Source organism: Podarcis tiliguerta (genome assembly GCF_965153285.1).
Source record: "Podarcis tiliguerta genome assembly, chromosome: 6".
NCBI lineage: Eukaryota > Metazoa > Chordata > Lepidosauria > Squamata > Lacertidae > Podarcis > Podarcis tiliguerta.
Genome location: NC_139539.1, coordinates 63,631,356 through 63,655,472, shown reverse-complemented (window position 1 = coordinate 63,655,472; position 24,117 = coordinate 63,631,356). Strand labels below are relative to the sequence as shown.

The 24,117-nt window shown below is 42.8% G+C and overlaps 1 protein-coding gene across 3 annotated transcripts; it reads right to left on the bottom strand.

The window, feature by feature from the left end:
- Positions 1 to 1,986: 1,986 nt before the first annotated feature.
- On the bottom strand, positions 1,987 to 23,908 carry LHX8 (LIM homeobox 8). Of its 3 annotated transcripts, none has more exons than XM_083448439.1 (9): positions 23,451 to 23,905; positions 20,497 to 20,601; positions 19,781 to 19,948; positions 13,901 to 14,022; positions 10,010 to 10,230; positions 8,315 to 8,418; positions 5,021 to 5,116; positions 4,296 to 4,479; positions 1,987 to 2,870 (listed from the first exon to the last, which is right to left on the bottom strand). In XM_083448439.1, exons 1-9 carry the CDS (start codon positions 23,529 to 23,531, stop codon positions 2,794 to 2,796), a joined length of 1,158 nt encoding a protein of 385 aa, XP_083304565.1. In that variant the 5' UTR covers positions 23,532 to 23,905; the 3' UTR covers positions 1,987 to 2,793. The 3 variants fall into 3 exon arrangements, with proteins under 3 accessions (XP_083304565.1, XP_083304566.1, XP_083304567.1); XM_083448440.1 differs by lacking the exon at positions 23,451 to 23,905 and adding an exon at positions 22,304 to 23,088; XM_083448441.1 differs by lacking the exon at positions 5,021 to 5,116 and having other exon boundaries at positions 23,451 to 23,908.
- Between the last annotated feature and the right edge of the window lie 209 nt (positions 23,909 to 24,117).

Sequence of the window (24,117 nt, the reverse complement as noted above, 5' to 3'; positions counted from 1 at the left end):
ATACTCTGACAACTACATGCAAAGGCTGCTTTTTCCACTCAGTTATGGGATCATGCGTATCAGTTAGACAGGACTCAAACTTCAAAAAGGAATCATGCTGAAAGACAACAAACATGTATTTCAGAATATATGCAGATATTTAGGTATCACAGTATTTACCTTTGCACTGTTTTTAAAGTTTTTTTTCGTGTTTATTGCTTAAAAATTGTACAGACGTTTTATAAAATTGTGGCATATGTTTTCATTTTTTAAAAAAAAGGTTTGAGGACTGGGAATCTCAAAGTACCTGGAAGTACAATCTCCATGATGTACTCAGTTTTGTTTCTTTTTAAAGAACCACTAAGCAGGAAGAAGTCAAATCCAAGATGGCTACCTTACACGGATGGGTTTTAGGCCAACAACTAGTTGCATCAGAGGGAAGTGGCAAGCCATTGCTCTGCCAGATTTCAGGTGACTTTCTTCTTCCATTGCAGCCTTGTATGACACAACCCACATTGTCCAGAGGGCTGGGAGGATCCTGAATAAGCTTTTTGGTGATGCATAAGATTCAGAGAGAGAACAGAAAGAGGAAGGTTGGCTGCCCAAGCTGCCCTTGGCTCAGACAACCACTGGATGCCATTCAACATTTGTGAAAATTCAACAAGTACAACCAATACACACAAAGGAAGTCTCAAAAATAGTGTGTGTCCAAGCTTCACAGTTGCAACACTTACAAAATTTATACTGAAACTTACTCTCCTTGGAAGTAATTTTAGCACAGCTGTTGTTTTACGTAGAGCGCCATTATACAGTTACGATCTGAGGAATGAAGCATCTGCTGCATGACTTGAAGTTGGCTCCAACTGCTCAGATGTTGCAAGCTGCACGAGCCAAGGCCTACCTTTGCTTTGAAACATCTGCACACAAAGAGTGTCCTAAATATTAGAACTTACCACCAGTGAAGGTTGCTTTGAAAGTGCTCCAGGAGGTTGTAGTAGTATGGAGTATAGCTCCTGCTGTAGAAGCTGAAGCAATTCTTCCCTTAGCACTACCACTGATCCAGCACAAGAAACTGAATCCTCACCAAGAGGCTGGGAAGAGAGCAAGCCACTCTGGCTTACTGCAATTTCCAGCAGCTTCTTCTAGTCATTGAAGAACTGACACGAGCACATATATGGCTGCGCTCTCCCACTTTCACATACTAAAACAAAGGTAAGAACCGTTTCAAAAGTGCTCCAAAATTCAAACTTTGAAATCTGCAGATTTCAAATGCTCATAATCATGGTGGAAAAGACCCATGTCCAAATACAGTTCAGTCATAGAACACTGCAATGCATAGAAATTTACACTGAAAATGTTAATCTGCTATGGAGGGTTCTCAACCTTCTGAAGCAGATATATGGCGCTTAGGCAGGAGGAATTGCTGGGGGGTGGGGAGGAGAATTCCTCCATGATTCGTTTATGGAAGACTTAGCTGTCAATGTACTGATATCCTCATAACTGTGAAGCAAGAAGCACAAGTGGTTTTAGATGGTTCATGCATGGTTAGGAGGAGACATCTTAGGAGAGGCTTTTCCTCTTCAGTGATGCCAAGGGTCCTAAAAGAATGAAGCCCTAGGTAGTATCTAGCTTATCTATTGGCAAACATGGCTCAGTGTACCACAGGCACTGACACTTCCACCTGTCATCTTTAGGTTTCAGAAAACCAAAAATGTACAATTTGCCACAGCAAATATACACAGCACCAAGAGAAGAGTGATTGGAGGCTACTAGTTTCAGTCACATTGTTCACATAAACAAGTGTATATATCTCCCCCCTTGACTAGATCAGGGTGGTTGTATTTAAATATGATGTATGTAAGCCTCTAATCTTTCACAGTAAGAAGAGACATGGATGTACGTACATGTACCTATATGCATGAAACTAACAAAGTTCAAGCTTTTGCACTTGGGCTGTTTAAAGACTGCCCTGGCCTTTTTAACATAGTACACAAGACATTGTGGAAATTGTGTAGCATGAAATATATTTTGTAAGAATCCAAACCAACAGGGTGAAATGAACAAAACATATTAAAGTAGCCACAGTTAGCTGTTCTCTAGGTTATAAAGGGTATCATTGACATTTCAATACCATTTATAGTTAAGTAACTTCATGTCGGATGTCACATCTACCAGTTCAGAGAATACTGCCAATTCATTAAATATTTATGTACTTAGAGCACTTACTGTGTCTTTCTTTACAAGTTCAACTAATAGAATCAGGCTGTCCATTGTAAAATACTCAAGATTATACCATTAACGCAATAATATGTTTGCTAGTCATGCTACAACAGAAGGTTTTATTTAGGTCATTTAGAGAATTCTGGCAACTGAACTTTTGCCAGCTCATGGACATAATCTTCAAAGTATAGGCTGCATGTAACTCAAATACAAGTAATACTTTAATAGCAATAACTTACAGATACAAACTAATGATGAACTACAATTTCACAAAGAATTGTAAACATTTTGCACAACTGTCAGTCCTGTCTTTTAGCAAAGTGCTCTTTTGATGATAAATAAATTAAACAAACACATAGCTAGAATGGACTACTTCCAGACAATACAAAAAAAGGTGTTTCTCTTTAATAAGTCTTGTAAACATATTTATGGAGAAAGCCATAAAAGTGTCTTGCAGGCCAACTATACTTACATACCTGGGCAACAAAATCATCTTCAAAATGCTTTGGATGTCATTTAAAGTTTAAACTGAATACAAGTACAGTGGGTATCTCAGGGGTACCTCTTTAGTCTCATGTCCCTGAAATAAATGAGTTAACTGTGACTTATCGGCAGTTGTGTCATTGAATGGGGTAGCAAAGGCTGGAGTCCAAGAGCAGAAGGTGAATGAGCTACAAAAATAGAAAGATTTGCTGGTCAGCCTAACTACAAGTATAAAAAAATATTACTTGTGAGTACAAACCTAACTGCACTGATATGGCTGGGATACCAGCAAGCAGCACCCATTTCACCAGCTGGTACTAGCACTCATTTCTAGAATGACAGTGCCCCCCCCCCCATGTCTTTATACCCTGGGCAGTGCCTGTTACCAGATGAACTCTTTTATACATACAGCTTTGCAGTTTGTGAGGAAGGTATCTTATTACAAAAATGCCTAATCCCACTGAATACAGTTCAAAACTATGCATAAAATGGGCCCATTGCAGCAAAACGACAACAAAATTGTGTGGTATCTTAAAGAGCCACAAATTTCATTACGGCACAAGCTATTGTGAACTACAATACTTTTCAGATGCATCTGCAGCTCCCTAAAGCTTATGGCTCGCTAAAGATTTCATAGCATTTAAGATGTCATGAGGCTTGCTTTATTATAAGATGAAGCCCTTTACAATAAAGCCTTATTTGAAAGATGAAAGCTATTTAAACTGTCTAATTAGGCCTTCTTCCTTTCGATTTAAGGTAAAGTTTCTAGCTTGACATAAACCTTTTGTGTATGCAGGATAACAGAATTGTGGTGAACTTTAAGTGCTATATAACGAGTATTTTTCCCCCATAAAGTTTTGAATACAGCATTCCCGTACAGAAGTCCATAAGAACATGCATTTTAAAAAAAGAAAAGAATTGTGAACATTTTTAAATGTAAAAAGGTGAGCATGAAAATGTAATTTGGGGAGGAAAGATCTGTGGGTCATTATTCAGAGATCCTCTGCTACAATAAAGAGCCCGAGATATTGTCAGTTTCAAAGGCATGGTTAAAAAAAAAAGTCGTAACACGCAAAAGGCCTAAGCTTATGCAAGGCTTATGCAAGGCTATCTTTTATTTCTCCAAACTAGGGACCAGAACTTGCCAAACAAAACAAAAAAGGTATGGTGTACCTCTGCACACACGGAAGCAAAACCAACAGCTTTGACATCCCGACTTATGGGCTATATGCTATCATGAGCACAGAGAATATATGGAGAGTTTTTGCTTGCTTTCCGAGCAAAATATTTTTTATCAACCTCTCTCTGCAGCAGAGTACTAGGGACAACAACCTGAAAAGCTAGAATGTATTTGTCATCTAACAAATTTCTATCCTGCCTTTTAGAAAAAGTCTCACAAGGTGGCAAACAATATAAATGATAAAATATACAAAATATTCCAATCCAACACAGAAAAACAGTACAAGAATTTCCCAAGAATACCAGACACAAGAATGAGTGTCTTTTTTTGGCTGCCTGTGGGTTGCATGGTGCCCAACCCTGAGCAAAAGGGTGCATTTCACATTTTCTTCTCTCAAGTCTATGAAGTAATTATGGCATGCTACTGTACCTACCATCCATGAAATTATGCAGAGCATTTAGCATTGTCGTATCCTGGGGTCCATAGGCCGAGTAGCCCATTTCTTCTAACATTGGTGGAGAAAGCCTGGAAGGCTGGACTGTTGTAATAGGAGTAGACGAAGAGTGATTGGGGCTAACGTGTTTCTTGTGGCGTGCTCTGCAGTTTTGAAACCACACCTAGGCACAAAATGGAAAGACACAAAAAGATGCACATCGTATTCGTTATCTGGCATTTAACTACATTTAAGAAACAAAGTATTTAAAACCATTGAGGGCCTCTTCCATATAAATGCCAGTGCAACTTTTTCCCTGTGTGTGCTCTTTACTGAGGCCAGGTAGACCCAAATTAAAAATAAGATACATCGAACTTTAGTACAACCAACAAGTTGGGGGAGCTTCTAACATGGGCTCCTGGTGTCAGTGTTCACCATGGGTCACTAATCACTCACATTGCTGCTGGCACATGCAAGACAACCCTAAATTATGTTCCTTCAGCAATGTGAAAGTATGTGATGGAAGACATTAGATGTGCATTTTCTTCCTAAAGAAACAAAAAAACAAAAAACCAAAATCAATGCTTCAGGACTGCTGTAAAAGACATCACACAAGGTCTACTCTAGCTAAGGAATACTGATCAATAGAAAAACTGTTCTTTGGAGCTTTATGCTGCTGAGAAACTCTGCTCACAGTACTTGTGAAGTAACTGCAGTACAGTTACCTGTATCACACGCCTGCTCAAGCCTGTTCTTTCTGCCAGTTTTTGGAGTGTTTGTGCATCTGGATTGTTGTCCTGAGCAAACTGTGCTTGCATTACCTGGAAAATGCAAGAAGTATTTTTTTATTTTTAAACTGTATTTTTTTTAACGTACTAGCCTGACTGCATAAGTAACAAGATGCAGTCATATAGCTCCAACCTCCAACAGCAGTTTTGAGGAGTGCATTGTCCACATAAAAGACTTCTAAACCACATCAAGGCAGGCTAAGCTAACCCAATGACCAGATTAGCTCCAGCACTAGAATACAACATTACGTGAAAGAAAGAAAAAAACCAAAGCAAGATTCCAGCTCATTTGTTACTGAGAGCTGGTTTCATGTGACGACATCATCATTATTCAATCAGATCATATCCGTTTTATGTGACACTTGTATTACAAAAATGCACCTTCATGTGGCAAGAACTAGTTGTTGCCCTATCAGGGCCTCCTTTACAAAATGTCTGCAAATATGAACAATGTTAGTATGAAACAGAATGCGGAAGAAATTAGAAATGGCTATACTAATTTTTGCAAAGACAAGGTGCATTAAGGCACATTCATAGCACATATACACCACAGGGTATGGTTAAACGTAACCTCCTGGTGAAGTTACCATGCCCAAAAGTGTACTGTGTGAATCCCACTGTGAAATGATTTTTGAAAATTAGCTTTTACTCTTCCCTACTTCTTTCAGGAGCTTATTCAAGTTGAAAGTGGATTTTTTATTAGTGTATATTATTGTTAACTTGATCTTTAGTTCTGCACTGATAGTTCAGGAATGCACAGACAAACTATAGTATGTCATAAGCCTTTTCAGATGAACATTATAAAAGAGATAAAGGGCCATTACTTTACATTTTTTGAATGAAAACCTCATGGCCATTTTGGTGTGGAAGGATTGAAGTTTAATTGAGTCAAGATACTTCTACACCTAGCTGTAAACTACTGGAGTTACTGATGGTTGGGTAGACAAGTCAACTGAATATTCAGTTGTTGATATCAGTACCCCAAAGTTATGACTTATATAAACTCAAATGGTCAATATTTTAACTGGACTTCCCCTTCCTTTCCTTCCCTGTGTCCCAAAATCTGCTCCAGAGAGTTGGGGGACAGTACAAATATTTGAGGTGGTGCAGAGATCTACAGGGTGAGTGAAAAAAGGGAAGTCCTGTTACAATAACAGAAATCTGTTGCACAATGGGATAAACATCACTAGATGCAACACAATGGGCTGAACCCAGAGCTACATGAGTGAATTTTCATGCATGAAATATTCCTACTCCTATAAAGGGCAAGGAAATGCGATTCTTGTCAATTCCATTAACCACTGCAGTCCTTTGAGGAAATTGCCAAATAATAACTCCAAATTAAAAAGTATTACATGTGTTTAAGGCAATTAAATGTTTGCTACCTAAATATTATTTGGTATTTTTAGATGTGGAAAAAAAAGAGGTGCTGTTTACAACTTTAAAAGTAGAAGAGCTAAACCATGGGTAGGCAAACTAAGGCCAGGGGGCCAGATCCGGCCTGTGGACGGTCCTGGAATCAGCATGTTTTTACATGAGTAGAATGTGTCCTTTTATTTAAAATGCATCTCTGGGTTATTTGTGGGGCATAGGAATTCATTCCCCCCCCCAATATAGTCCAGCCCCCCACAAGGTCTGAGGAACAGTGGACCGGCCCCCTGCTGAAAAAGTTTGCTGACCCCTGAACTAGACTCAGTGCATAAATAGTCCTATGGCTCAGATCAAAACACTTATTTATGCACACGCAAGTGCTTTCCTGAATCTGCTGAAGTGAATATCGCCTGAGCAAAACTTCAAATACTGCGTCTGAAGCTCCTGTGTTATTATTTAACAGATGCTGGGAGAGGTGAGGAAAAGCTGTTTTGAGGGCTAAAAGCTCTGCTGTACATATGGAGCTTCCTGTGTATCCATTGCACTACCTGTTGCAACATTAAGGCTGCAGTCTTATGCCTGTTTACATGTCAGTAAGCCTCACAGAACTCAGTGGGCTTACATCTAAGTGGACATGTCTAGGAATATATGGAAGGCAATTTTAACATTCTGAACAGACAGGCCATTGCTTCTCACCTAAAAACTTAAACAGCCACTTTTATATACACATAATAATGTGGATGTTAGAATCCAAAACTAGGTTATTTCGCACATATGTAAGTAATACCAAATGGAGTACACCAGAAATAAATATTTTGAATAGGAACTGAAAACCTTTATGCCAGCAAACTTTAGATTAATTTTCCCCTTTTTCTGCTGTTCAATTTTTGCTTTCTAATTGCTTTTTATCAATAGAAATGTACCTTATCCTGTCTTATTAGACTGCTTTTAATTTTAAGAGATTGTAAAGCAATGTGGAAGTTGGCATTTTGCCTTAAAAGGGGCAACTTAAGATTCAATGCACATAGGATTTATTTATGCTTATTTGGCAGCAATGGTACTAAGCTATTGGACAATAATGAATTATAAAGCAGAAAGTAGAAATAGGCAGGTGCTAGAGTGGTTGTGATAAGGAACTGCAAGTTTATCTACCACAGAATAAAAGTAGTTAATGGAACTCAGGGGTAGCATAGGAGAATGTGCACAGGTTCCTTTTCTATTGACATTGTTGCAATGCAATCCCCCCCCGGAGCACAAACACATCAGTTTTGCAAAGTTCATACTGACCCCACCATTGCTAAGCTTCAGCCTCTGCTTATCTGAACATGACAGTGATGCCTGTGCTGAAGAGCCATGGTTTTGATTGCCACTTGGGTTTGGCAGCTATGGGGAAATGCAAGACACTGAAAATATCTGTTTCCTGTAAAGTTATATTCTGCACATTTTCTAGGACTTCTCTTCATGTTACACAGAACTGAAACTATTTAGTCTCCTATTATAATTATGTGTAGTGATGGAAATGTCTGGTTTAATGAATTTCATCAAGTAGTCAAAACAGATCAGCATTTACATTTCCACTTTACAGAATTACCAGCTGCCTTCTGGGAAACAGAAACGCTGAAGAGTAACTATTTCACATGGAACAACAGCTAACACTTGCAAGAATATTCCAGAAACATGCTGTGCCTTTGACACCAGGAGAAATATCTGCAGTGGAGAGAATTTCTTCATAACCAGCTATATTTAATATAATTATTAAGTGATGCAGAGCATAAAATCATTATCCTCCCCCCTCCCACCCCATACCAACAACCCACAGCTGTATTTCATTAGAGGCATTGTACCATGCCAGGGCTCTACCTGAAGCTGATCTGCTGTGAAACTGGTCCGCGCCCTTTTTGCTGGTTTTGGGTGATTAATGTCTTGTTCTGTTAGCAATGCACCTTCCATACTGATACCATTACCTGAAATTAAAAAGAAGACAAAGTCGAAGTTTTGACAGTACCAACACCAGTCATTAGTTACAGACGTTATGCTAAAATAGACTTCTTGTATTAAGGATATACTTGAATATGGAATTATCAATTTTTCATTATTTTGCAACTCTACATTATTATCTTGAGTTTGTACCAAATTTGTACCAGATTTGGTATTCCATTTTTTAATCATGTTTCAGACCAGGGTCCTGGCTGAAAGCGCAGGCCTTCATTTTTATTTGGGGGGGGGGGTGTAGGAAGAGAATCCATGAACCACCAAACAGGAATATGACATGGCCTTGATTAAAAACCAGTTTTATTCTGAATTGAGTAGAGAGAAAGAATGCTAAATGCTATGGACATTTTTAAAAATCAAGCTCCTTACAGTTCTTGTCAAGGGCTAAATTCAGATCATTTAAACTACAATCCAAATCCCAAGTGGGGAGCAGTAGAGCTTAAAAGGAGAAGCAGAGTCACCAGCAAAGCCTTGCCATTCACACTGGCTGGTGTGGAATGGGAAGGGGGAGCATGAAAGTTACTATGGCAGAGCTGGTGCATCAATTGGGCCATCATGTGATGGTAGTGGAGTTGGCTCAGGGTCCAGCAGATCCAGGGTGAACCCAGCTCTTCCCCAACTCCGTAACACTCCATTATGGAGCTCTCCACAGTCTGCCACCAACAGAGATCTTGCTGCTGGCCCCTTCCTCCAGCTAGCACATTGAGTGGGAGGGATGGTTCTGAGGAGAGTATGGGAAAACTATAGATAATCCAACTCCCACCCCCAAACCTGTCACAAAGGGGGTTTGAATTACAGTGTAACTCTATCCGCCCAATGAGAAATGTTTACTACACCACTTCTTCGCAACTGTGGATCAAATGGAGCTACATTGCTTGGGAAGGACAAACATGTACAGTGGTACCTCTGGTTATGTACTTAATTCATTCCAGAGGTCCGTTCTTAACCTGAAACTGTTCTTAACCTGAAGCACCAACTTTAGCTAATGGGGCCTAGTGCTGCAGCCACACCATCGGAGCACAATTTCTGTTCTCAACCTGAAGCAAAGTTCTTAACCCAAGGTAATATTTCTGGGTTAGCGGAGTCTGTAACCTGAAGCATATGAAACCTGAAGCATATGTAACCTGAGGTACCACTGTAATTGACTTGGGATACCATGCTTTGAAAAATCTGCAAACGTAAGGAGCAACAGTGGTGCCCCCCTTTTTTTAATGAAGTGCAAATATAGCACCACTAGCATCCACCTGCAAGCAATTATGGCAATCTGAAGTGGCCTGTGTGGCATGGAGAATTTTACTTTGCCAATGCCACAGATTAAAAACACTGGAGGAAAGCAGAGGAGAGGTAAAATGCTCCTTAGAACAAGAGTGAAAACTACAGATGACCAACTCCTCATGCAATTGCATGCATGCTACATTTATACATTAGTTACAGAGAAAATGACCAAGTTAATCTGGTTTCCAGAACCTACTGAGGGGTGTGTGTGTGTTTTTCCCTCCACATGAAACAAACAAACAAAAAAGGAATACAGCCTAGGGACCTAACATCAAGAAGGAGAGTTACCATTTTCAACTTCTCGTTTCAGATTATCCAACATGCAGTCATAATGTACCCTACAGAGGACTTTCTCTTCCACCAAAGCAAACTCCTCCCCTGTGGAAAGCTGCCTTTTGCAGGAGAAGCAGGCAAAGCATGCCAGGTGATACACATTTCCCTTAGCTCTTCGGACCCAGTCAGTGGAATGGATATGCCTGCCGCAGCGAGAACAACGCGTTCCATACCGTCTGTAACAAAAGAAGGGAAGAGAAAATAGCAGCCATTCATCATACAACTGCCACTCAAGTTAGATTATGAAGCTACATTACGGGTATTATGAAGTTCATCATAAATGCTACTAGTCTCATTGAAAGCTGGGATTTGCTTAAGTTCCACTCAACTGCTTCAGAAAAAAAGGAGGATTGCCTGGCTTTGCAATTAATGTTTGAACTTTTGAGATGACGTTCCCTTATGCATTCTTGTGGGAATCATAAGAGATCTCATAAGGACAAGTCATGCCGCTTTGAGGCAAGTCAGCCCAGGAGCCCTGTTATGTCATACACATGGCGTTACATGAGATTATATCTTGATGTAGCAGGATATCTTTAAAAAAAATAGTTTAATACCTGCTATCCAAGACAGAAAGGTGTTCGAGTCAGGCAGAACCCTACACCTTTTCATTCTATAGCTTTCTTTTAAAAAGGTGTAGGCTATTCCTCCTTACTCCATACGTATATTACCACTCTGTCTCCAGGAGATGATAATTTATTACCATTAAAAAAAATAGGAGGGCAACTAATCTTTAATTCACAAAACTTTGTACAATAAAAAGCCCAACAAAAAAGCACAAAAACAGCAATGAAACAACAAAATAACTCAGCAGGAACAGTCCATACAGCTAGGCAACACCATGGAAAGTTCTTTCAGCAGTTGGCTTAGACAACTAACCAAATGTGATATTCTTATGAGGTGGATAGATACCTCTGATCTAAAGAGTTCTAAGAGTCAGTGGAACCATTGAGACCTACATTGCTTCATCAAACTCAACTATGAAAAAAACAGAGGGAAGCCATAGTAGCGGTTCTCCTCTTTAGCTCAGGCAATGGAGGGAAATATGCAGAGAAAAGCTGCTCTTTCAGGTACAAAGAGCCTAAGCCAGAGGTCGGCAACGTGCGGCCCACGAGCCACCCCAGAACTGAGCTGCCCGCTTGGCGAATCCTGGAGCGCTGCGCTAAACCAGCGCAGCGCGGTGTGGGGACTCACTTCTGCAGCGCCGGAAATCATGTCTGCGCACACGCAGATGCCGGAAATCGCAGGCGAGAACCCAGCCCATGGAGGGTTCTCTGCAGGACTGATCCAGCCCAGGGAAGGTAAACCGACCCCTGGCCTAGGCCACTTAGGGCATTAAAGAGGTAAAAAGCAGGGAACGGGACGTATGCAATACAGGCTGCATTCACATGGCGGTTCATTCCATTTTAATGACTATTAAGTTCCATATTATATTTGCATTTTCACACATAAGCCACTTATGGAACTATAGTGGAAAATAGTGCAAGCTTTGTGCTCATTTCTTGGTTATTGGCTTTTGGTGGCAGGGGGATGATCTGTTTATAAAAAAACATGGAAATGAGGACACTATAATTCCAGTTGTGTGAAAGCTAAATAAATAGTAATAATAATAATAAATTATTTATACCCTACCCATCCTGCTGCGTTTCCCCAGCCACTCTGGGCGGCTCCCAAGAGATTAAAAACAGAATAAAATATCAAACATTAAAAGCTTCCCTAAACAGGGCTGCTTTCAGATAAAAGTCAGATAGTTGTTTATTTCCTTGACATCTGATGGGAGGGCGTTCCACAGGGTGGGCACCACCACTGAGAAGGCCCTCAAATATAATTTGGAAATTACCGTATTTTTCACCCTACAGGACGCACTTTTCCCCCTCCAAAAATGAAGGGGAAATGTGTGTGTGTCCTATGGGGCAAATGCAGGCTCTCCTGGCTTCAGGAAGCTATCCGCAAGCCTTGGGAGCCCGTGTGAGTTCCTGCCGGGCTCCCTAGGCTTGCGGATAGCAGCCTGTTCTGGGGGCTGCGGTCGGGGGAAGCCTGGGCTTCCCCCATCCCAGCCCCGTGCCTGGGGGGGGATTTCCCCCCCTTTATTTCCCCTCCCCCCAAAAAAACTAGGTGCGCCCTATAGGGCGAAAAATACGGTAACAGTTAGGTGAATGTTGTGAAAGCAGACAGCAGATTTCTGCACCAAATGAATCCCCAAGTAGAGTGCATTGCAGTAATCCAAATGAATTGTTACTAAAACATTATAATGGCAAGAGTCTGACTAGAGCCATTTTACTACAATATTTTTCTGCTGTTTAGACTCTATTCCCCTCCATGGTTGGCAATGAAACAGAAGGACATATGAGCTGAGAATGGGAAGATGTTGAGAATTAATTCTATTACTCTCACCAGTGTACAAAACAATGTCAAAAAAATAAATGCAAGTGAGCACTTGGTGTATTTCTGAAGAGCACCTCACAGTTTCACATCTGTAGGCTTCATGGATCTGATTGTCAGTTTTAAAAACTGTTTCCAAGTTCTTTCTCCTGACTTTTCAACAGACATATTAGGTGTTATTCAGGATGAAAGGCCAGGTACTTTTATTACAGTCAGAAACCCCAAGCACTTTAGATAACAAAGGGTGAGTTTCTCCTTACACCTTCAATGGCAGTAGCTTACTCTAGCAGCAAAGTATTTCCATGTTTTATCTTGGTCTGCAAAGAAGAAAGGGGAGTAGTTTACTCCCCAAAGTGTTGGCATGCAACAGAAATACTTTCCTTCTGGAGGAAACAATTGCAGTTTGCGAGAGTAGATGGAAACAGGAAGATGGCAGTAGGGCTTAATCGAAAACATTTTTTGAAGTTATAATATTGAGATTGATTTCATCATATTGCAAGTAATTCCAGATAACTACACTCTTCCAGCCATGCTCTATCCTAGACCACTCCATGACACTGTTTGTTGGTGCGTGCATAGATAGATAGATAGATAGATATATCTAAGAGATCTTCTGCAGCAATTCTTTCAGTAAGGATATATGCAAGTAACATTAAGCACTTCGTTAGCTCAATGGGAGAAATAGGCTACAATCCTTTAATTTCCTGTGAGTGAATTCCATTTAAAATACATAGGATATGCATAGGATTCTGCTGTTAGATGGACTGGAAAATACTCAGCTTTGAGTATGGTCCAGCCTGTGGTCCACTTGTCGTATACATGCTGTGAGTTATGCAATTAAGAAGGGGAACTGTTCCTAAAAAGATTTATTTGGTTTCCCAATTTCTGGCATGAATGCTGAAGGTTTTGTTTGTTTTGTGAAGGGCCATATTTTTTCAGATTTTTTTAAATAACTAAAAATAAACATTTTTCAATAATAAAAAAAATTAAGAGGACAACAAGATGTAGAAGGAATGGTTCAAGAGCAGCTAGCCAGAAAGTAGCCTAATAATGGCTACCAAATGACACTAAAGCAGGGATGGGGAACCTGTGTCCTTTTCGGGTATCGTTGGACTCAACTTCCAACAGTTCTTGCCAGCTCAGCCAATAGTGTGTTTCAGTTATGAGCACTGCTGTGCAAATAAGCCCTTTGTACTAGGATGTGTCCATGCACATAAAACACAAAAATTCATGGGTCTACTGTCATAATCTTAGTATTTTGTAATTACAAGATACCACCTGCCTATAAGAGGGAATAAGAGTGATGGAGGGAGGCATACAACATCAGGTCTGCTCCAGTTGACTGACCCCCTCCAATAGGGACAGTTTTACATTTCATAGTTTCATATTATGAACCACCTAGAATGCTTTGACAGAAGGTTGATGCATACATGCAATAAACACATACGTAAATAAAGCATAGTATACCTGAAATAGTCTAGTTTGCAGAAAACGTCTTTGTCTTTGATATAGCAGCTGGTGTGTCTTCCCAAAGAAGTCCTACATACACTGCAAGAAAGACACCGCACATGCCAGCACAAGTCATTTACCTATGAAAGGAGAAATAAATTTTACATTTGGTAGCAGTGATTTAAGCAAACTATATAAACAGGGCTTGAGGAAATAAAGTTCACAGTAATACTTAGGACTCTCAAGTGTGAGAATCCACAGATCTAAAAAGCAATCACAAATGGAATTTATAATACTACTACTAGTAGTAATAATAATAATTTTACACCCAAGAGGGGCACAATTCATCGAGAAGTTCTCCACTACAAGCCCTACTGACACAAATGAGTCATGCCAGAGCTCTGTTTAATGCAAGGAAGAAAAGCCACTTGTGGAAATCCAGAAACAGCTTCTCTCCCCAGAGGGACTGTGCATCTACAGTGACCGAACAGAACAACACAAAAGCATCTCAAGGGAGAACTGTTTTGTTCCTGTATTCCCCAATTTTATTCGAGGGGGTGGCTCGGTTGATTTTCCAGTCCTGCTCACACAATTCACCTGAATAAATAAGTTAGCAGCAATGGGTTATTTATTTTCATGCAAATGAGCAATAAGTAGCCGCAAGTCAGCAGGGGCATAAAAGACTTGAGGCAGAGGCCAAACATACAAATTCTGATTTAAATGTAAAGATGTGATTTTAAGGCACCTTTCAGAAGGAAACACACAAACTCTAGCTCCTGCTCTCAGGGTTTAATTTGCCTCTGGGTGAATTAAGACTGCAAGTGGCTGCAGTCTCACTGGTAATTTACCTTTGCTTACATAGCAAACAGATATACTGCAAAGTAATAAAACAAGCTTCTAAAAGGTAGAGAAGGGGCAAGTATTCTGGAGGGTGAAGCTCCCATAGGCCTCCTCCAACACCACCCCTGCTGGTCAGGCTATAACAAGGGTGACAGAATAAAAATATAAAGGTGTAGCCTTTACTTGAGCAATTTTCAACGACATATTACATCAAAATGAGCTAGCACAAACATGCCCCAAGTCAAAAGCTAGTCAAGACTTTGGACACAAGTTTATATTCAAGTTATTCAAGTTATTCTAGCCTTTAGAATAAGTGTTTGTCTAAGCTTTAACAGAACATTATGGGAAGAGGGCAACATAGCACGGATGACTATGGAGCTGTTTAATCCAGAAAGGCAGTATTAGCTGACACCATATCACCTTGAACTGCACTTAAGGGGTGAAGTTGCCCTGCAGAGCTTACCATTTAAAGCATGAGAAAGTGAAACACTTATTCAGCTGCTTGCTTATTATGAAACTTACCATGGATCATTCACAACCGTAGTGGAGGTTAGCTTGCTTGGCTACATTAAATGATGGAGTTGATGAATGATCCATGCTCTCAAACCAAACAGCCGATGTGCAATTGTTGTAGTTGATCACATAGCAAACTATATCCTAGCTGCATTTATTACTTGGGCTGACAAGGTAATAGACACAATCAGAGTGAATTGTGTGAACAGACATGCTTTAATCCTCTGCTAGATCAGTGGCTCCCAAACTTTGCCCCATTGCTTTCTTCAACTCATCCCCAGTGCCCTCTATAGCCTATCTTATAAAAAGCATTCAAAACAGTGGTTTGCACAACCCACCAAAGATGATAACACAGTAAAACTCAAAACAGTAGTAATTTTATATTTATTCTGAAAATATAAAAAATGAATTCATAAACTCTAAGCTTGTAATTTAAAGAATATATAGCAAACAATATTGCATGAACTTTTTTTTATTGCATTATTAATAAAAACAAAAGGGTGAATGAAATCTATAGCCTAAAATATTTATATGTAGCTACTTACCAAACAAACACAAACTTTCACCTACCACAGATATACAGTAAGGGAATCAGTTACCTATTACCAATGATTGGGTACCTTGCAACAATTCAGAATTGCAAATAAAAACAAATGTGACCAAAGGAAATGGCTTTGAAAGTGATAAGAGCAATAAAACATGAAATACCAAGGTGGTGTTTTTTGCTCTAGTGCTCTAGCCAGGCCTTTGTAAAGAAGCAATCAAAGGCTTTGGAGTGGCATAACGCCAGCACCCACCCTTACCCCCACGCCTCTTAGTCCCGTCCTCCCCAGGGAGATACCATCCACTTGGTGAACCACTGTACTAAGTTTTAATAGCAAGAATAAAGTTTTCAGAAAATCTGTAGCTCAGTCGATTGTCACTTGGCGATTTGGTAATAACCCAAGATACAGAACACTAAATAGATATATTAGTTGTCCACTAAGCCATTTCAAAAATGCCAACAGCCTTACTAAAGAAACCCTATGAAACAAGAATTTAACGTTTGATAAAGTTAGAGGGATGATCAAATCAGTGAAGTCAGATGCTGAAGGAAAACTAATAGTCCTTGATGGTAATTCATCACTGTATTAATTTTAAAAAATGAATTTTTAAAGTTCTCTGTTCTTTAAGGTGCAGTGTTGTAACTGAAAGTTTGGAGTTTTGAATACAGTTTTGAACTACCTTTGATCACATAACAGTCACGTAACTGACTTACCATGACCTTCTGAAATGAGCACGATGTACACAAAAGATACATAAACAACATTGCCTAAGCCTTGAAACAGCATAAACAATCCTACCAACTGTGATTGAACCCTGCTTGCAGAGTTTACCATTGTCGATTTTCGGTGGTATTTGCTGTAACTGTATAAATATATTCCCCACGCTAGAAGAATTTACCAGTAAGCTACAATGAAACACTCCTGTGTTTGTTTCTTCAATAATGGGAAGAGGGCAAGAGAATTTGCCACATTGTTTTCCCCAAGTTGGAAACAAAGTCACATCAGTGAAAAAGATTAACTACCTAATTCACAAACAAGCATTAGTCTCTCTCTCTCTGACTTCACCACCAGTGCTAGGAGCAGCAGTACGGAGGGCTATGGAACATGTTCATAACAACTGAAGTCAAAGAAGCACAGAGCTTCAAGGGTCCCCGAAATCATCTGCTCCAACTTCCCAATGCAGGATCCATGCCTCCAATGAAGGAGAGTCCATCAGCTCCCAAAGAACCATGCTACAGTGCTGAACAGCTTGAGAGGTTTCTTCTAATGCTGAACAATTGCAATTTCACTCCATCTTGCACAACAGCCTCACGTCTCCCATTAACAGTCTCTCTTCTAGGGCGGCTAAACACAACCAGCTCTTTCAACCATTTCTAGACCCACTTTGATTTCTGGATTGCTCTCCTCTGAGCACCCTCCAGCTTGGACCTCTTGATGTGCGGCACCCACAACTGGACACAGAACTCCAGATGCAGCCTAATCATCACAAGTTTGATCTGCAGCATAAACAATTAATAGTCCTATGTAGTATTACCACTTTATCCTTGCAGTCTGCATCATGTTACTTTTTAATCAGCAGTTGGAAACATTTTTGGGGACCTCAAGCTGTTTTATGCTAAGGGTTCACTCTTCATTCAAGTGTTTGACTAGGATCTGGAAGACTAGGATTTAAATCCCCACTTGGTCATGAAGCTCACTAGGTGGCCCTGTGCCAATCACAAACTCTCAGCCTAACCTACCTCACAGGATTGTCGTGAGAGAAAGAAGGAAGGGGGGGGGAGAGAATATATACATGAGCTTGAGCTCCTTGGAGAAAAGGTGGGGTCCAAATGTAGTAGTAGAGTAGTAGCAGTAGTCATCGTCACTTCGGTCCAGTATATCTGAAGGAGTGTCTCCACCCCCATCGTTCTGCCCGGACACTGAGCTCCAGCACTGAGGGCCTTCTGGTGATTCCCTCACTGCGAGAAGCCAAGTTACAGGGAACCAGGCAGAGGGCCTTCTTGGTAGTGGCACCCACCCTGTGGAACACCCTCCCATCCGATGTCAAAGAGAACAACAACTACCAGACTTTTAGAAGACATCTGAAGGCAGCCCTGTTTAGGGAAGCTTTTAATGTTTGATGCATTACTGTATTTTAATATTTTGTTGGAAGCCGCCCAGAGTGGCTGGGGAAGCCCAGCCAGATGGGTGGGGTATAAATAAATTATTATTATAGCTAACAGGAATAGTGGTCAGGGATGATGGGAGTTGTAGTCCCAAAACATCTGGAAGGCCGAGTTTGCCTATGCCTTTGTTATACCAAACTTCAGATGACAAATATCCACTCCCATATTCTGTGTGCAGATATACTGTAATGCTCACACACAATAATTCCCCAAATGTACCTTGTTGGCAAGATAAATCCAAAAATTATTTTTAAAATCTTGTTTCATGCCTGCTTCCTAAATTCACCCTACATTAGCTGCCAGGCAATCACAGAACTTCTGGCAAACAAAAAAGGAAGAAAGAAGATGCAGAATAATCCCCTTTCAAATACAGAAGCCAGCAGTTGCACCTCCATAAGCCCATCCATATAATATTCCAATTATAATCAAATATTAAGAATATCAAATGTAATTTCAGGTTGGCTTTTAATATCTGGCATCTAAAAAAAAAAAAGCACCACAAGAAAATACATATCCAATTGAGATTCGTTTTCTGAGCTGGTGGTTATGATCACTGGGGATTTCAGAATTTTTGTTTCTTCATCCAAATTTTGAAAACTGGTAATTTACTTTTATGTCTCCAGCAAGCTTAAAGCAATGGAACACATTTATTTCTAATAATGCAAGTGCAATCTATTTTGAACACATAACCTCCTTAGGTTATCTGGCCAGGGCGGATGAATAATTAAAATTTTATATTCAGCCAGGAGAAGACCTTTTACTAAGGCACCATTTCATGAACCAGTCAGAATAAAATATATGCATTCTACAACAAGTGACTCTGCATTATGCTTCCAGATTTGTTTATATTCAACTTTCCACTTCAGATTTTAAAAGCATGGATGCTATGGAATGCTGCAATTCTACACACATTAACGTGAGAGTAAGTCCTATTGCAGCCAATGAAGTAAGCTCCTAGGTAGATATTGTATTGTGTTTGTAAAGTGGTATTTAAGACACTTCAGGAGTGAGCAGGAAAAAATTAAGCTGTTTCCTAGTTTCAGCATGGCCCAGATTTGGAGCCTCTTATAGGAATCTACTGACAAACTCAAGACAGTCTAATGATTGTGAAATCCAAATTATCTGGCTTTTTACAACAAACCCAGACTTCAGTTTTGATTAGTGCCTACTAACCCATGATCTAGTGCACATATGACATTTATAAGCCAAAGAGGAAACTTCACTTGAGTAAGGCAGCATTTAAAACCTGCAACATAATTCTAAATTTGAATTTGTCAAAACAGTGGCCCTGTTTTGTAGCAAATATGTGCACTAAACAAATGATCCTAAATAGAACACCAAAGGTTAAGACTAGCCCAGTAGTCAAGGAAGCCCAGTAGTCAAGGAAATTTTGACTGCAAAGAAATAGTGTTGCAAATTCAGTGAGCAAATCTGTAGTGATTTTAGCTTTCAGATTTCTCAAATATCCAAGTAAAGTGAAATAAGTTACTGTATTTCTAGGAGGAGGGTGGGAAACCTCTGCAAAGGCCAATAGCATTTTCTAGTAGTTCTTTTTGAAGGTGATTCCCTGCAAAAGAGCTTTTAAAAAACCAAACTCGTTCAAAAGGTACTATTGACCCAAGAAGCGTGCTTTTTAAGTAACTTTTCATTGATCACCTGCTGGAAAGCACAATCTCTCGTCGTCCAGAGTGCCTATCGGGAGGTGATCCTTTCAGGAGAGCAAAAAATCTGGGACCCTGGCGGACAGATTGGCCTTCCTTGAAGCCCCAACTGTGAGCTCGAAGCCCATTCATTTCCCGCTCCAAGGCCCCGGCTTGCAAGGCCCGCCAACTCACCTTGAGAAGGTACTTGTCGATTATCTCCTGGCCGCAGCTGCTGCAGATGCACTTGCTGGGCGCGCATCCGCCCGGGCCCGAATTCAGCGAGCGCGGAGAAGACGAAGAAGGCGAGAGAGGGGTGGACGGCGAGCACGAATCCTCGTCTCCGGCAACCTCGGGGCTCACCTGCCACACGGACACGAGCGGATTAATGCACACGGGCCTGCGAGTCCTCCCCACGGGCCTGTTTCCCTCATGAGCCTCTCCGAGGTAACTATCGTCCTCTCCCCGCCGCCCAATCATTAGATCCAGCTGCCATGGCGAGCGCTCCCTCAAACCAGCCGCCTCAGCCGAGGTTCCCCGCCAATACTATTGATAAAATAACTGATAATAGGGAGAGGAGCTCCCCCTCAGTTCCTACTACGGTTGAATATTCTCTCCCTGGAGCCCTTCTTCGCGTCTGTGCCCCTTCGCCCTCACAAATCTCCCTCAGAAGAGAACCCAACCCGACCTGAAGGCCACCCAGTGACTGCCCTGACTGGGTCGGGGCAGGTGGGAGAGACCACGAAGCCACGCGCCCGCCTGCTAATGCCCCGTTCCCGCCTTGCTCGCGCTGCCCGCACAAAGAGTCCCCTGTCGCCTCAGAGACGCCGTCTCTCCTTCAGCTCCCTTCACGGACTAGGAGGCAAGTCCGTTTCTCGTCGCTCCATCCCACCCGCGTCTCGCTGACTTACCAGCCCAGTTTCTCCCGCGCTTTTCCGTCTTCTCCCAGTCGCGGTCGCCGCCGCCGCTGCTGCTACTGCTACTCGCCCACACTCCTCAGCCATGAGCCTCGGGAACTGCGAAGAAAGACCAGACGGCTGAGCTCGCCGAAGGCCGCCGAAAATTGAGGCTCGTCATAGGAGAAGGAAAGAGGGGCTGCCGACCATCCTTCCCTCCCCTCCAGCCAAAACTAAACGGCGGCAATTAGGGGGCGAAGTCGGCCCCGAGGCATAAGCGCTTCAATGGGGCCCTTGAGCACTAATTGCCGCTCCTCCAGCAGCAGCCCAAGACCTCGCCCGCCCGGCGCTCGTGCCGGGCACGATTTAAATGAAAATGCCTCAGCTTGCGCGGCCTCCAAATACCCTCCGCAATTAGAGCCCGCCTTGCCACTTCCAGCTTGGGGCCTCCGAGGTGTAAATTGCCACTTAAGCACTCGAGCCGAAGTCAACAGGCCGAGGGGCTGCTGCTTAGACTCGAGGATTTATTTATTTCGTTAAGCTGAGGGCACAAAAAAAGGGGGGAAGAGGAAGAAGGGAACGTCACCAGAAGAGAAAGGAGGAGAATAGAAACCAGCCAGCTGAATTTAATTCGGGGGGTCATTAAACACAATGGCCCCCTTGGCCAATTTGGAGGGAGGGCGCGCGCTTGATGAAGCCGTTTGGCGCGGCCGAGGCCGAGCGAGGCGAGGGACAAAAGCGCTCGCGCCAACTCCGCCAGGGCGCTGCGCTCGCCTCCATTAGGGGCGCGGAACAAAGCCGGCGGAGGGCGACCCTCGGCCCGTCAAGCCCGCGCCCAAAGCCCCCTTTAGCTAAGCAGCCGACTCCATCCAAAGTCGCAGTGCAATCCTGAACCCGATTACTGTTTCCAATGGAGCTTTGCTCCCTGGCAAGGGATGCCACCTCGAGGCGGATTAATTACCCCGCAATCCCAGCGGTTAAGATGACAGTGAATGTGGGCGATGCATGTCCGATCCACCTGAATCGCCAAGATGAAATGTGAGAGAGATCATCTGGAGCGGAGTAGCGGGCACTGCGCCTTCCTACATCATCCCTGACCATTGGGCGCCGGGGCCGGGGCGAAACGGAGCCCAACCCGATCTAGAGCGCCCCGATCCGGGGTATAAATGGGTCTGCCCAGCGTAGCCTCGTGGAAGGAGGCAGAGCTAGTTTCGGGGATACATTCCTGACCCCGCGTAATAATTTTATCCGGGTTGCAGCTAGTCCACCGGCTCCTTACTTTGCCGAAATCTTTGCGACGGAAGAGGCTGCGCGCCATCCACCGTCCCGAGCCTACACAGAAGCCAACCCTGCATGTTTCTATGGGACTTGCTCCCCACCGGCGTCTATAGATGCAGCGCACGATTTGATATTTCCCATGCGCAGGTAAGCAGTATAAAGCACAATGGAAAGAGGCAGGAAGGTTACAGCAAAAAGGGGGGCACTATCCCCCAGAACCCTTAAAAAGCCAACCCCAACCCAACAGGCTCTGCTCGAGCCCTTGTAAACAATTTGCTCTGGTTTAAATGTCTTTTCGTTTTGGCTCAAGCAAGGCTTCTATTTCCATCTGTCATGGGTGCTTTAGCTGAAATTCCTGCATTGCGAGGGGGTTAGCCTAGATGACCCCCGGGCCAGGTGTCCCTTCCAGCCCTACGATTTTATGATTCCAGTGAATAAATATATTGCGTTCATTTTTAGAATTCCTTGAACAGAGACTAGGAAATGCGGCGGCCCTTGAAGGTTTGGCTCGTGGTCTGGTTTAAGGTTGCTTGCGATCACTTACCCCGGAGTAGCCCCATCGAAGGCAGCCGAGCTAGTTTGGAGGATTCTGACCGCGCCGATCGCCACAGATGTACGGGGGGAACCCAAAACCGCTGGAATTAACTGCCTTTTAAAAGAGGGGTGAACGGGAGGCAGATACGGGTCTGCTGGCAGGTCCTTGGGTGGTTTGCAAAGGACTCCTGGCTACCAACTGCTGAGCAGCAGCAACGAAAAGATTTGCCCACCCCCTCTAAATTATGCTGCCGACACGGAGGGATGTATGGATGCGTTGGTGGGTGGACCGACCGCCAGCTCCCATCAGTTCTGATAAACTCAATGCAGATTCTTTAATTCTAAACGGTTTGGCTTTGGCACCAAAAGAAAAAGTAGGTCATGCAAGCCTGACGTCTGTCACCCGCTTGCTTTAGGGACAGTTCGAAGCGAAATCGGGGCACGGTAAAAAAAATCCTCAAAAGCCAGCGATGCCTTAAGGGACTACTCCGTTGTATGAAGTCGAAGCGGCGTCCTTCATAAGAAGTGGAAGCGGTGTCAGTCCTCCGTGCGCCAAATATTCGGTATCTCTCTTTCCCCTGCGGACGTTTCCTACTAAACTTGTTTTCGTGTGCTCGCGCGCGCTTTTCTTTATTTCTTTTTTTCCCCCTTTTCAGCTGGAAATTCAGGTATTTGTTTATATTTTAGATCTACAGTTAAAAAACAAAACAAAAAAACCAAAACCCGTAGCTTTCCACACACAGAGACACCAAGTAAGGGGTGTCAAGCGCTTACAGACGTTAGGTGGAACCGTGCCAATTTGCCTTCAGGAGTGGAAGGGGAAGTCGTTTCCACCACACGAAAAAGCGCATTTCAAAGGAAGAGGAGGGGTGGGGGTGGGGATACTTTATAAAATTACGAAATGTAATTAAAATTACATTGGGGGGGGGGGATTCCTGGACGGGATCTTAAGCTGCGATGAGCAAACCGCTTAACGCGAAATATTCGCCCCCCGCTGCAATGAAATGAAACTACTCCGGAGCAGAGAGCATAGCAGCTGGTATCTCTGGGGGCAAATTCGGATCCACTCCACTTTTACACAGACTGCGAGGGAGGCAATCCGCTTAAGGAAAAGGGTCTCTCGTCTTCGCAGGGGGGAGAAGAGGCAGCGGGCTCACCTTTTCCGTCGCGAGGCGAAGCGCAGGCACGTCTTTGTCGTCCAGTTTACACACAAACATCTGGTTGCTCTTCCAATACATGGCACTGGGCTGGGAGCGCTCCTCACATACCAACTCCAGAAAGGACGGAGCCCCCACTCCCTCCCTTTCCGCGCAGGAGAAAAAGAAAAAGGGGAAAAAAGCGACTTGCGCGAGTTTCGAAAAGTATCAAGGAGAAAGATAGCCAACGCCCGGCCCTCCTCGTCGGCCTCCAGTCCTTGCTCCCCCTCGTCTTCTCCGCTTCCCTCTTCCCGAGCTCCCTACCCGACTCCACTGATGTCAGACCCTGGAGGGGGGGAAAGTTTTGTTTTCAAGTGGGTGGAACCTCTTCCCGCAAAAGCCTCTTGGCTGGCTGCTGGAGCCTCACCTCCTCGTGTAAAACCCGCCTTCTGTACATGTTCAGATCTTTATCGCTACAAGCAAGCGCGCTCCAGGGAGCGGGTTTTTTAATATATATATATAAAAGGAGAAGTGTGTGGGGGGGGGGAGAAGCACAGGAGTGTGCTAACTTTGGATTAGTCACTTCACCTCTCTCTCTCTCACCCACCCACCCATCCACCCACCCACCCCGCTTTCTCCCCTCCTCCTTGCCAGACCTTGCGCTTTCTATGTCCGGGGAACCCAAGCC

What these genes read in the sequence shown, in the direction of transcription:
- LHX8 (XM_083448439.1), bottom strand. Translation starts at nt 23,531, where the DNA reads ATGTATTGGAAGAGCAACCAGATGTTTGTGTGTAAACTGGACGACAAA. An exon ending in GAAACGAGAAGTTGAAAATG is followed by an intron (nt 8,419 to 10,009) that starts GTAACTCTCCTT and finishes TTTTAATTTCAG; the next exon opens with GTAATGGTATCAGTATGGAA. An exon ending in TCACAGCAGATCAGCTTCAG is followed by an intron (nt 5,117 to 8,314) that starts GTAGAGCCCTGG and finishes TGCATTTTCCAG; the next exon opens with GTAATGCAAGCACAGTTTGC.